Genomic DNA, 13707 nt, shown 5'->3' with positions numbered 1-13707 from the left:
GCGTGCCGGTTTTCTCTAGTTGCGGCGAGTGGGGGCTACTCTTCCTTGCAGTGCGCGGGCTTCTCTTTGCAGTGGCTTCTCTTGTTTTGGAGCACGGGCTCTAGGCGCGCGCTTAGTTGCTCCACAGCATGTGGGATCTTCCCGGACCAGGGCTCGAACCCGTGTCCCCTGCATTGGCAGGCGGATTCTTAACTACTGCGCCACCAGGGAAGCCCCCGTGCCTCTTTTGACCTCTGTTCCCTAAACGCCCTATGCAGGCTTTGCTCCCCTAGTCCTGGAATCCTCACTGCTGCTTCAAACCTGGTGGGATAATAATAATGAGGTTTAAATAATGAGAAGTCCACCCAGCTATTGTAATTAGTGTAGCCACACCAAGCCAGCACTATTGGGTGGGTGAAAACTTTGTAATCTCATCTTAGCACTTACTTGATTATACTAAAATGCCTACTTAAGTGTGTTTACTCTAGATGAAGAGTACCTTGAAGGAAAGAACTGGGCTTATCTATCTTTATATCCCGGGTGCCTATAACATAGACGTTATTGGTAAATGTTGGTTGAACTGAGGTTGGGGAATGGAAGAGAAAAGTGCACAGACGATGATGTCCTGATGTCAGGAAGAAAGGAGGAAAAGGTGGGTATTTGTGGCTTTAAGTGCATCCCTTCCATTTTGGATGTGGGCGTAGGGAGAGGGATGAGGGGTAGACTGGAGGGGTGGGGCGCGGGGTGTGGGTGCCCCTGGGCAGAGCAGGGAGCTGCTCTTCCTTGGCTTTGCCACAAAGATCCCTGGGCCTTGCTGGGCACTTCACCCACCCCCACCTCCATTCCCATCCTACCCTCCATCATGCCTGCAGTCCCACCCATGAGAGATTCTTTTGTCCTGACAAGCAAATGCAAGTGGGACTAAGAGAGGAGTAAATTTGGGAGGAAGTGGGAAAGCTGTAGACCACGTGCACCCAGTATTCAGTGCAAGAAAACACTCTGATATAAGGAAAAAGAGATGATGTCTCTGTCATTTCTCTCCTTTCTTTTCCTTTTTTAAAATGATGAGAGTAATATGTATTCACTGAGGAAAAGGCAGTTATAAAAGACTTCTGCCTTCCTCCAATTCTATGTCCTAACACCAACCACTGTTAACAGTTCTTTGAGAAGGCTCTGGAAATGTTCTATTACACCAATATATAATACATATATATATCTCACATACACAAAACGTGTGTGTGTATACACATATGCAGATGGACAGATAGAGAGACAGACGGACACAATTTGATGATACGATGAAATGGAAGAAGAAAATGGTGGCCCAGGGACTTAAAGTGGGGGATGGAGTTGGAGGCTGACCTGAAGAGGCTGTAGATGCACCAAGCAGGGGCTCCTGAGGGAGCAAGTGATGCACTGCAAGGATGTAAGTAGGGGGCAGGGCTGTATTCAAATAATAAAATACTTGCACTGCAAGAAACTTTTTGCAGTTTAGGAGGTGTAAAATCTAACATCCAGTTGGCCTCAGTTTTCTTAACTGAAAAATGGGATAATAATGTACATTCCTCACAGGTTTATTGTGAAGATTAAGTGGGGTAATAGGTATTGTGCTTAGCGCTCCATGCTAAGCTTTATCTAAGTGCGTGCTGTCATTGTTGTGGTTGTTACGGTGGTCGCTGTTCTTGCTGTTGTTTGTGCGCCTAGCACAGCACCTGGCACATAATTGACCCTCTGTCCGTCTGCAGCCAGCATATGGAAAGACCCTCGTGATCGCATCCCTCTTCTCATTTCAGAATTTATTTTTTTGCCATTGCCCTTGTTCCTTCCTTTTTTTTTTTCCTTCTTTTTCTTTACTACTTTCTGACTTCTTACTTTATGTTGTGCGCCCTTGAAGAAAACTTTCTGGCACCTGGTGGATATAAATCCTTGGAGGTGTGTAGAGATGTTTTAAGTAGCAAAGGTCACTGCCCATTTTCTTACTTCCTCTCTCTTGTCTGGCCTCAAGCTGTTGGAAACGATTAGGCGGAACATCTACTTATGCACTACACTTTACATACACTACCTGAGGAGATCAATTAGAATTGCTTACTTAAGAAAAATAACTAAAAATCATTAGGACTGCTCCTATTCATTGTGTGCATTTAATTAATTAATTTATTTTGGTTGTGTGCATTTTAAAAGTATTGACGTTGCAACTCCACTTGAGACATCCTGGCCTAGTGAATCTGTCCTTCTGGGATACTCTGTGTGTTTCTACCTGTATTTAGAATGCCTGGCTTAAAACTCTTAGCTTCCCGAATAGCATTCTGCATCCCCAATGCTCTTAGTTGTCACTAAAACTGCGCTTGCCTACGCACTCTTCTATTCTTGATTTATAAATAGGTTCAGCTGCCTAACAATTAAATATACTATATTTTGCACATGCACATTCCTTAAGGAGACATTTAGAGGGCAGATGGCTTTTACTGTCGTGGTGCTTTCCGGAAACCATCTTCCTAACTTTCCTAAGTGGGTATGTTTTGAAGGATTGGCGATGAGACTTTTGGTCTCACAGGAAATCTAGTATCAAATTTCTAGCAGATCTTCACAGGGACAGGCCCAGGACCAGCTTATACGTGTCAGAGAAGGTCTGCACTGCATGCTTTAAGTTATACATGGCTACACATGCTTGTGGCTGTGAGAAATACCAGTGACAAAGGCAATAAGACACCAGAGAAAAGAAAGATCTGTGGGGTCTGAGAAGGAGACAAAGAGGTAGTCTTAGGTGTAATTAAATATTTGATCAAGTTGAAGGAAGGAGACGGCATGCATAAACCAAGGCCCATGAGAGATGTGCCTGGCAACCTGGAAGGGGACGTATGGGGAAAACGGCCTTAGGTTAACCTGTCAGAACTGCGAATTGAATAATAATACTGGTATTACACAGCATTTTCAGATATGATGTTGCATTTATTTCTTTATATAATTCAATAAGGTACGTGGATTTAATATCATCACTCTTTTATACATGGAGAAAATGATGCAGAGAGAACAAAGAGACTTGTCCCTTAGTTTGCACACTCCGGCTGGGTCTCTCCCCCCCCCCCCACCCCGACCTCACACTGCTCTCCTGTACCCAGGGGTGCTTCACCTGACACCAGGGTGGAGAGGAATGAGCTCTGACATCAGAGCCCTCAAAGAGACCCAGTTCTAGTCTAGATCCTGCAGCTTACTGGGCATGACCCTGGGCCCATCTCTTAAGTTCCCAGCTTGTTTTCTCATGGTAAATGTAAGGGGTGATTCTGGACAATCTCTAGAGCGTAGCACAGATGCTGGTTGACCGTAGGATGTAGCCAATTTGGAAGGCCAGGGACTGGAAATACTGAGTAGAGTGTGCACGAGGGGACTGCCTTAGATGGCAGTGACGTCTGGCAGTACAGAGCGAGAGAAAAGGAAGCGTCTGAGGGTGATAAGCTGGACTTACAAGCCAAAAGGCCATGTGAATCCACAGTTTGTAGGTAGTGAGTGTGGAAGAATTCAGGAGGCAATTCGGTAAGTTTCCATGTTCAATTTAAAAAAAGACAAGAGAAAGAAAGAACGAACCCAGGTTTGTCCCTTTCCTGTGACCTAGGGCACAAGAAGGCTGAGGAATCCGGTCGGACCAATGGGGGGCTCCACCGAGCGCAGTCTCCGAATCCCCCGAGGGCCGCCCAGCCGCGCACCGCCTCCTCGAGGGGTGGGTCACGGTGGGGTGGGTCACGGTGGGCAAAAAAGGACCGGTGCAGACGTGCAGCCCGCGCCCACGTCCGTTCTCCCCGGCCCCAAGTGCGCTGGCCGCTCTCGCCTCCGCCCCGCCCTCCCACCTCCATTGCCCGGCCCCACCCGCCGCGACTCTCCCTCCTGCAATGTTTAACCGATCCGCTGGCGGGTCGCGGGTGATGCGAATTCCTCGAAGCCTTAAGTAGCTGCCCAGGATTTGAAGTTAGGATCCCCCAAAGGATCCTTGAGGTTCGTGCTCACGCCGCCCACCCCTGCCCCAGGTCACAGAGGGCCTAGGGGGGGCATAGGCGGGGAGGACGCCCCCCACTCACCATCCCCGTCCACCTAGGAGCCCAGTTCCATCCCAGTCCCGCCTGTCTGGGCTGACCCGGAGGGGATTTGGGGCGCGGGGCTGGCGGCTGGCTGGGAAGGCGGAGGAGCCGCTGGAGGTGGCGGAGGCAGGTAACTGCAGGCCCGGAGAGGAGGGGGCTGGGCCGGGGCGGAGGCGCCACCGGGCTGCTTGGGCACCTCTGGGGCCCCCGCCCGACCTCCGCCGGCGTAGCCCGGAGTGGGGACGGTGAGTCAGATCTCGGGCACCCGCGGGAGTGTGGAGGGGGTCAAGTCAGGAAATGACATCAGAGGCCTGTGTTTGGGGAGGGGCGGTCAGTGCCCGGCCGGGGCGGCGGGGGCGAGGGGGGGCGGGGGCTGGGGCGGGAGGACCTTGCTGAAGCCTCCGGCCCCGGGGCAGGATCAGGGCCCCTTCCTGGGGGAGTTTCCTGCCCCGTCCACCCTCCCCGCCTCTCCCCGCCCCCTCCCCGGGCCGCTCCTTGTATGGTCTCGGCGCCGCTCTCTCCCCGCCCTCTCCCTCCCTCCCTCTTCCCGCGTCCCTCCCCGCCGGGCTGGAGGCGGCTTGGGACCGGGACGCAGAGTCTGCGGACCCGGCTGCGAGGCGGCCACCCGAGACGCGGCGCGCACGCTCCGGCCCGCGGTGAGGCGCGGGGAGCCGCTCCGCGGCCGCCCACGGGGTCGGAGGGCGGGGGCGCAGAGGGGAGCCGGGCCGGCGAGGGCGTCCTCTGCCCGGCTCGGCGCTGCGTAACCCGGCCACCCACCCCCCGCAGCACGGCCTGGCCATGGCGGCCCCCCGCCCGCCTCGCGCGATCTCCGTCTCGGCTCCAGTGTTTTACGCCCCGCAGAAGAAGTTCGGCCCGGTGGTGGCCCCAAAGCCCAAAGTGAATCCTTTCCGGCCCGGGGACAGCGAGCCTCCCTCGGCCGCTGGGGCCCAACGCGCACAGATGGGCCGCGTGGGCGAGATTCCCCCGCCGCCCCCGGAAGGTATGTGGCCGAGCTTGGGGGCTGGACCTCGGCGGGCGCCGGCCTGGGGGGAGTGGTGTCGGGAATTTGGGGATGTCTGGAGAGGTCGCAGCGGAGGGGGCTGGGCGCAGCCACCGAGTCCCGAGCAGATGTTCTTACCTCATCGTGGAGCTCATGGCTGGGGGCCAGGGCTCCTGGGACCGTTCCAGGTCCCCCGCCTGGGGGTGGGAGGCGGGAATGTGGGGCACGAATCTTCCCCTCTGGGTCCGTTTTCCGAAGTGTAATGGGAGATGTACCACTCCGCGGCTGAGTCCCGGCCTTTCCTGACCCAGTGCTCCCAGGGCGTCCTGCGCCCAGCCCCCCACCCCGTTGACTTCCCGTACGCTCCAGGACCCTCGAGAGAGTTCTTGGGTTAGGGGTTAGAGCTGCTGCTTCAAGGAAGGGAACTTGAAGGAAGCGTAGAGGGGTCCCTGCTGACTGCCCTCTCTCTCCTTCCAACACCAGACTTTCCCTTACCGCCTCCTCCCGTGCTGGGGGAGGCCGACGACGCCGAGGGCGCTCTGGGAGGTGCCTTCCCCCCTCCCCCTCCCCCGATCGAGGAACCGTTTCCCCCTGCGCCTTTGGAGGAGGAGATCTTCCCTTCCCCACCGCCTCCGCTAGTGGAGGAGGGAGGGCCTGAGGCCCCCATACAGCTCCCACCACAGGTATGGAGGCCTGGGAAAGGCAGCTACGGTGGACACCCCAAGGAAAGGAGAGGAGGGTCCTCTCCGCTGACCTCCCGCATCTCTGCCCTCATGGGGGTGGGGTGGCAGTGGAGAACTGGGATGGGTGCTCTGACCCCTGACCCTCTAGCCCAGGGAGAAGGTGAGCAGTATTGATCTGGAGATCGACTCTCTGTCTTCGTTGCTGGATGACATGACCAAGAATGATCCCTTCAAAGCCCGGGTAAGGGGCAGGAGAGTAGGAAAGGCAGGGCAGGGAGGAAGGGCGTGGGGATGGAGTTATGGAGGGCAGTAGCCTCTCTAAGGCACTTCTCTCCCCTCTGCTTTCCCTTGCAGGTGTCATCTGGATATGTACTCCCACCGGTCACCACTCCATTCATTTCCAAGTCCAGTTCTAAGCCAGCAACTGGGGGCACAGCACCCCTGCCTCCCTGGAAGTCCCCTGCTAGCTCCCAGCCTGTGTCCCAGGCTCAGCCTCAGAGCCAGACACATTTCCATGTGCAGTCTCAGCCCCAGGCCCAGCCTCAGGTCCAGCCCCACGTCCAGCCCCAGCCCCAGCCTGTGCCTTTGGCTAACACCCAGCCCCGAGGTCCCCCTGCCCCATCTCCAGCCCCTAAGTTTTCTCCAGTGACTCCCAAGTTTACTCCTGTGGCTTCCAAGTTCAGCCCTGGAGCTCCAGGTGGACCCGGGTCACAGCCCACTCAGAAGTTGGGGCCCCCTGAAGCTCCCTCTTCCACTGGCACAGGCTCCCCTCAGCCCCCCAGCTTCACCTATGCTCAGCAGAAGGAAAAGCCCCAAGTGCAGGAGAAGCAGCACCCAGTGCCGCCACCGGCTCAAAACCAAAACCAGGTGAGGGAGGGTGGGAAGACCAGGCTGACACCAGGGGGCTGGGGGTAAGGCTAAGTCAGGAGCCAGAGAATGAGGAGGAAGGTGGTCCTGGAAAGTGGGCTGGGTGTGGGGTGGTGAGATAGGAGTTTTCAGCCTCTGGGGTTGGAGTGGTGGGACAATGGCAAGAGAAAGCGCTTCTGGAGGAGAGCCTGGCAGGGTCTGGGGCTGGGTGGGGCCCGACTGGGAGTCGGGGTGGGGCAGGGGGGAGCGCACAGGCTCTGAGTTAGGAGGAGGATTTGGTTGACCTTCCCTTGCGCCCTGCCCCAGAAAGTTAAAGAGGAGGGATGAGATCATCACCAGTCCAACTTAAGATCTTCCCCCTTCTTGGAGTCTTGAGTTAATCTCTGCTCCTCTGAGCGCTTTCACTGCCCCAGGGCCCATCTGGTGATAAGAGCCATTGGTAAACACTGGCTGAGCCAGCCAGCTTCTGCTCAGTGCCAGGCACTGTGCTCTGTACTCGGGAGGGAAGAGATCTCAAAGAGGTTGAGCCCGAGGGCGTCAGTGGACCTGGAATAGAATTGCGGCTCACAAGACCCCAGGCAAGTTAGGTGAACTTTGAGCCTCAGTTCACTATCCATCCTTACAGTGGTTGGGAAGATGAAGTGAGCTAATGTGTGGAAAGTGCTGTGGGTCTGTTTCTAGCACATGAAAGCCCAAAGCAGAACAGTTATCATTCCTGCCTGACCATTCCTGCCTTCCAGTTCAGGAGACTGATCTTCTGGGTTGAAGGGACCCTGCCAGTCATCTATCTAGTCCAACCAGCCACGGAGTTAACTGACAGCATGGATGTCTGTGTATGCACAGGCACAGGGTAGGAAGAGATGCCAAGTGCCAATGAGTTTTGCAGAATCCTGTGTTACAAGAACTCCAAACAGGGAGCCAATGTTGAGGCTGGGAAGTTAGGAAAAGGCATCATGGTGCTAGTGTGCCTTGAAGGATGGTGGGACTTAAGAATCCAGAGAGGAGAGGGACGGGCATTCGGGTGGGAACAGCATGAGCAAAACTCAAGGGCACAGATACACCAGGGGTGTCTGGAGGATAGAAAGTGGAAGGTCCCTGTGGGGAAATTATAGAGCCATGCTTAGAGAGGTGGGTGGGCGCTTAGTGGGAAGGAAATGAAATAGCACACCCAGGGAACCTGTGGGTCCTGGGGAGGCAGTAATGATTTTTGAGGTGGTGTGTGTCTGGGTGGGGAGGTCTGGTGACAGCCGTGCTTTTGGAAGCTTTTGGGAAAGTTTTTCCAGCAGAGGTGTGGACTAGACGCAGGAGGTCAGCGACGTCCTGCGTGACAGTAACATTAGTGGAAATGAAAAATAAGGTCCAGAGAGGAGAGCTTTTACAGAGGAAGAGCCTCCAGGCTCAGTAACTGACACAGTTGCAAGAGGAGAGGGAGGAGTTAAAAAAAAAAAAAAAAGCCCTGGTGTGTTGGGGAATGACAGTGTTGCTGACAAAATAGAGAAGTCTAGAAGGGGAAATGGAGTGAACCGGAAGAGGCGGGTCCAGCTGTCAGCATGTTGAGCAACAGGTTCCAGGAGGACCTTCCTTCAGCTGGAACCATCATTCAGTTAGAAATGGGGGACGGGTGGCAGGAGAGGGCCTGGGCTTGAGGTGCGCATATGTGCAGTGGTTGTATGTGGTGATACTGAAGCCCGGGGGACACTTACACAGGAGGGGCCGGGTCCCTGGAAAGAGCCTTGGACCAGGGGGAAGAATGGCAGAAGGAGGAGGAGAGTCACAGATCAGGGTGGCATCTCAGAGAAGAGAATGATGGCCGAGGAGCTCTTCACTGGGGGTCTGAGGAGGATGAGAACTAAAATAAGGCCAGGGATTGGATGATTCGGAAGCTGTGTCCTGTGATGGGGACGGAGTTGAGCAGTGAGTGGATGGTGAGAAAATGCAGTTGCCAGAGTGGCCTGTTCTCAGAGGTTGGCAGGGAGAGGAAGGACTGAGGGAAGGCGTGTGTGTGTGTGTGTGTGTGTGTAGGGCTGACATTAGGGGAGGAGGGCTCAGGTATGTGTGTGAACCAGGGGGAAGAAGCCCGTGGAAGAGGGGTTCTTCTGCCTGAGAGCGGGGAGCAGAGCGCCGCTGGTGACCGCCCCGCCCCCAGGGCTTTCCCAGCCCAGAGACCCTGCATGGTGTGGCCACAGTCTTGTGCAGAGAGGAGGAGCGAGAGGGAGCGAGAGCTGGCCAGCTCCCAGCTCCTTGGTCACGTAGGAGGTGAGGTCATCTGTGAGAGCGAGGGGGCGACGCGGTTGGGGGCTGGAGGAGATGGAAAGGTTTGGAACAGCTGCTGTGGGGAAGGCGACTGGGAATCCACAGGAGCCAAATACCAGACAGCCGAGCTGAGGCTGGAGGGCCGGAGGGCGCTGCCGTGTTTGGTGAACTCCCTCTGCAGCATTCAGGAATCTCTCCACCTACTTTCTGCAGTTGGGAGGCAGAAACAGGAAGCGGGTGGTGGCGTGACCCAGGGTTGAGATTGGATCAGATAAGCGATGGTGGCTGAAGGTGGCAAGAGTGGCCATGAGAGCCTTGTAGAAGTCGATGGTCAAGGGGCTGGGCTTCAGGGGAGGCAAGCCAGAATGGCTGGATGCAGAAGGCTCATGGAGAGGGTTGGGAGTCCGAGGAACCAAAGCCTTTCTGAGCAGGTTCATTCAATAGGTGCGGATGGGAAGAGGGGGAGGAGGTGATGGCTGGGAGGTCAAGCCCAGGGTCTTGGAGGCAGAGACCAATAAATCTCAGGTCCAAGATGTCCCATGGTGGAAGGTGCCTGAGCTGGAGGGACGTTTGGAGCTGTTGGAGTTGCAGAGGTCCGAGTGCCATGCATGTTGAAGCTGGGACATAGGTGCTCGCAGGCAGAGAGGGAAAACAGTGGCTGGATTGAGTGTGTCGTGGAGGAGCGTGGGTACCCAAGGAGGGCTGATGTCTGAATAGTTCATACTTCCACAGAATGGAAGAGGCATTTAAGTGGCACCAGAGAGAAAGGGCTGGCTGTGTCCTCTTTGTCTGTCCCTGAGATGCCAGGAAGGGATGACTGGGAGAGGAAAAGGTGAAGCTTACATAGAAGAGGGGGCTTACAGGGGACTTACACAGTCAGTTACGGGCAGGAGGTAGCAGGAGTCTGTGGGGAAAATGGCTGAGAGCTAGAGCATCAGTGGATCTGTGCTGCCCTGGGCAGATGCAGCTCTGGATGCAGACAGGTGTGAGGCTGGTGGAGCCAGGGCTGAGGGGAAGGTGGCCACGGGAGGAGGGACCTGGGAGGCTTTGAGTTCTGGGTGTTAGGGGAGTGAAGGCATGGGCAGGTAGAGCATTCAGTATCGGGGGCCACGGTCCCGGGTGGACTTAGTAATGGAGACCCAGCCAGCATTCCCGTGGGACCGTGTCATGGAAACGCTGCTACAGGCCAGACAGCCCCTGCAGCGCCTCCTCCCGGGAGATCTCAGGGTTCCTGGCCCTGCCCCCCTAACCTCACCCCCACCCCCCGTCTCCAGCTGTCTCAGGATCCCCTAACAGGAGGGCTGGGCTGGCCTAGAGAGTGGCCCTTCTCTGAGGCCTACTGGGGTCAGGTGGTCCAGGAACCCCCTCTAAGGAGGGACCCCGGGACCTCTTCGTGGGAGCTGGGGGCTGGGCTCCTGCAGACAGCCCTGGGGTTTAACCTGACTCCCGCCTGTGTTGTATCCTCACGCTGACAGGGGCTGCTCGGCAGCCGGCGGGACGGGTAGGTGTGTGTGCGCGTGTGGGTGCACACGCCGTCGCGTGCCGGTCTCTTCACGGGGGCCATGTCCCAGCATGCTCTGTGGAGTTGATGCGTGGCCTGGTGTGTTCAGTGCTTCGGTGACCTGAGCTGCTGCGTGCGTGGCCTCCGTCCGCTCAGTCCTTCTGGCCTGCCTGTGACTGCCCAGGGGCTTTGGGCAAAGCGGGTGGAAGGGCCGTCCTCTTCCCCTTACTTGTGTGGTGCTGGGGTCTGGGGAGGGAGGATGAGGAGCTTTTTGGGTCCAGCCAACTTGAGTATCTGGGAAATGGGAGGGAAGTTAGTCCTTTTTGGAAGAAGGTGGATAAGCCAGCTGGGGTGGGTTCTTGGAGGGCGTGACCCTTCAGAGAGTACGAAGGAAGTGTTGGGGTTTCAGGTGCGCTCCTCTGGGGCTCCAGGACCCTTGACTCTGAAGGAGGTGGAGGAGCTGGAGCAGCTGACCCAGCAGCTGATGCAGGACATGGAGCACCCTCAGAGGCAGAACGTGGCCGTCAGCGGTGAGCCCACCGCCCGCCCGTGGGGCCGTCTCCTCCGTTACTGTGCTTTCCGGTGTCTGTGGTTCCACTCCCCGCCCAAGCCAGCCAGCTCAACCCTTGCAAGCTTCCTGCCCTTCTTCCTACTCATTTCCGTCTTCTGTGGCTTTCCCAGAGTCCTGTGGCCGGTGTCACCAGCCCCTGGCACGTGCTCAGCCCGCGGTGCGCGCTCTGGGGCAGCTGTTCCACATCACCTGCTTTACCTGCCATCAGTGTGAGCAGCAGCTGCAGGGACAGCAGTTCTACAGCCTGGAGGGGGCGCCGTACTGTGAGGGCTGCTATACTGTGAGTCGGGGTTGGGCTGGGGACACCCGGGGCTCAGCCCGGGGGTGGGGGTGAGCGTGGGGCAGACCTGCCCTGGCAGCTGGCCCGTGGGTGCCAGCTCCCTGCCAGCCTCCTGCTGCTGCCTCCTCAGGACACCCTGGAGAAGTGCAACACCTGTGGGCAGCCCATCACTGACCGCATGCTGAGGGCCACAGGCAAGGCCTACCACCCGCAGTGCTTCACCTGTGTGGTCTGCGCCTGCCCCCTTGAGGGCACCTCCTTCATCGTGGACCAGGCCAACCGGCCCCACTGCGTCCCCGACTACCACAAGTGAGGACCCTCCACCCGCCCCCGCCGGGCTCTTCTCTGGGCGCCAGCTCCCATTTGTCTGGGAGCCAGGCTGCCCGCTGACCCCAAGACAGCTCCAGATCCCTGGACTTGCTTTCTGTCCCCACATCCTGTCTGTAGACAGCAGAGACCAGTTCCTCTGGACTTAGCTGACCAGCGGCCTTTGGCCTGGATAGCAAGTCTTGTTGCTGGCTCGTCCCCCTCCCCCGGCCCGTGGCTCTCTTTATTTTGGGTGTGGTCTTGCATTCAGCACTGTGTGCTGGAGTGACTTCATCTCACACACAGGCTGGATTCTAAAAGTTCCTTTGGAGATCAGCTGTTTGGAACTTGGGTTTCCCCTTAGAAACGGTGTTTACAAGGTGGCTACTCGCTCAGGCCGGTGGCAGGATCCCGTGATGTAGCTAAAGGGCGGGAGCAGGGACGCCGCAGACTCAGATTCCCACCTCTGAGTGTGCGGGAGGCGTACGTTTCAGGGCTCCACCTTGGGTGGCCAGAACGTCACACCCCTCTGTGCCCCTCAGCAGTTGGCCAGAGGCAGCCACGTGGTGCGGGGTAGGCGAGGGGCAGGGTTCCAGGTGTGGGGTCCTCTGGGGGTGCTTTCTGCAGGAGCTGCAGGGTGGGTGTGGCGGGGGTAAGGACCTGGTGGCAGAGGTTCCTGGAGCTGATGGTGCTTCGGGAGGGTGACGGGAGAGGTGGGCAGTTCCCCTGATGAGGGCCAGTTACGGTGGCCAGTCTTAGGCCTCTCTGTTGAGCCTCTTCCACCTAGAGATGTGAGGCAAGGCGGGCAAAGAAGTCTGCCATCTCATGTCCCTGCGCTCTTGGGGGCAGCGCCGGTGCCCCTCGCCCCCATTCTGACTCGCGCCCGGCTCTCTGCCCCGCAGGCAGTATGCCCCCAGGTGCTCCGTCTGCACAGAGCCCATCATGCCCGAGCCTGGCCGAGAGGAGACCGTGCGTGTGGTCGCTCTGGACAAGAACTTCCATATGAAGTGCTACAAGTGTGAGGTCGGCCATCACTCCGGCCCCCTGGGGACGGGAGGTGGTGGGACGCTGCTCACCAACTGAGCGATGGACGGCGCCGGGCCCTGGAGGAAATCAGTGCTGCAATTCTGAGGGCGGACAGTGGCGGCATCCACGCCCGCCCAGCAGAGATGCTTCCCCGTCACTCCAGGACAGCGGGGTGTGGGTTCTCTGAGGTCACCAAGTTTCCGATAAACCAAGAAAGGGGACCGACCGATGGGAGGGAAGCGTGTTGTTTTGTTTTGGTAGGGCCGGGGGTCTCAGTGAGGTTAAAGCAGAGTCAGAATAGAGGTGGGACAGGTGGGAGAGGCCGCACATCCTTTATTGGGGTGGGCGCCTCGGAAGCGGCTCTACCCACTGCCCCGTCCTCCTGGGGAGAGTCCTAGGGGACAACAGTGAAAGTGTGGTGATGGAGGCGGGGATAGGAGTGGAGGTGGCTGTGACTTGGGGGACACAGACAACGAGGGCATGGCTGAGCCACGAAGCATCCGGCCTTCCTCATTTAAAGAGGGGAGGTGGGGTGCTTAGGGGGCCTCCCCGCCAGTGCGCTCTTTTTCCTTCTCCCAGGACTGTGGGAAGCCACTGTCCATTGAGGCGGACGACAACGGCTGCTTCCCCTTGGATGGCCACGTGCTCTGCCGGAAATGCCACACCGCCAGAGCCCAGACCTGAGTGAGGACTGGCCCCCTTCTTGACTGCAAATCCATTCCCCATTAGCAGACCACCCACAATGAGACCACTTCCCCCCTTCACCCTCCCCACAGTTAGTTTTTGATGTCGAGCCCCTCCCTCCATACCAGACCCCACCCCAGTATCCCTTGTGCCCTGATTCAGGGCCCCAATGTGGCCTAGGGCTGCAGAGTCCCAGCCCTGGGGTCCAGTCCTCCCCGATCCTGCAGGGACCACCCACCATCGTCTAGGTACCCCACCTGAGGGGGCACCAGACTGAGCGCTGCTGCTTTCACTGCTGCACCGATGCCCTCAGCTGGCCCTCAAGCAGCCTCTTATTCTGCTTGCCGAGGGCCAGGAAACGCCCTGACCTGCTGGGAGGCTGGGCTGGGCCCACCAGCCTGGACGTTCCCACCCACCCCTGTGCTGCCGGGTTGTGGCTACAGCTACAAATAAAAGACGTTTTCCAGAATTCTTAGTAGTTGACTCT

The 13707-nt window shown here is 57.5% G+C and overlaps 1 protein-coding gene across 4 annotated transcripts; it reads left to right on the top strand.

Annotated features, from left to right (window-relative positions):
* The first annotated feature begins 3875 nt into the window (after window positions 1-3875).
* ZYX (zyxin) lies at window positions 3876-13689 on the top strand. Of its 4 annotated transcripts, XM_059933166.1 has the most exons (11): window positions 3876-3966; window positions 4067-4179; window positions 4836-5049; window positions 5533-5732; window positions 5881-5973; window positions 6087-6599; window positions 10763-10883; window positions 11035-11204; window positions 11335-11513; window positions 12413-12533; window positions 13116-13689. In XM_059933166.1, exons 3-11 carry the CDS (start codon window positions 4848-4850, stop codon window positions 13218-13220), a joined length of 1704 nt encoding a protein of 567 aa, XP_059789149.1. In that variant the 5' UTR covers window positions 3876-3966; window positions 4067-4179; window positions 4836-4847; the 3' UTR covers window positions 13221-13689. The 4 variants fall into 4 exon arrangements, with proteins under 4 accessions (XP_059789149.1, XP_059789150.1, XP_059789151.1 ...); XM_059933167.1 differs by lacking the exon at window positions 4067-4179 and having other exon boundaries at window positions 3877-3966; XM_059933165.1 differs by lacking the exons at window positions 3876-3966; window positions 4067-4179 and adding an exon at window positions 4374-4705.
* The last annotated feature ends 18 nt before the right edge of the window (window positions 13690-13707 follow it).

The sequence above is a fragment of the Balaenoptera ricei genome, chromosome 9, assembly GCF_028023285.1.
Source record: "Balaenoptera ricei isolate mBalRic1 chromosome 9, mBalRic1.hap2, whole genome shotgun sequence".
NCBI classification, from domain to species: Eukaryota; Metazoa; Chordata; class Mammalia; order Artiodactyla; family Balaenopteridae; genus Balaenoptera; species Balaenoptera ricei.
This window is presented reverse-complemented; position numbering and strand designations above follow the sequence as displayed.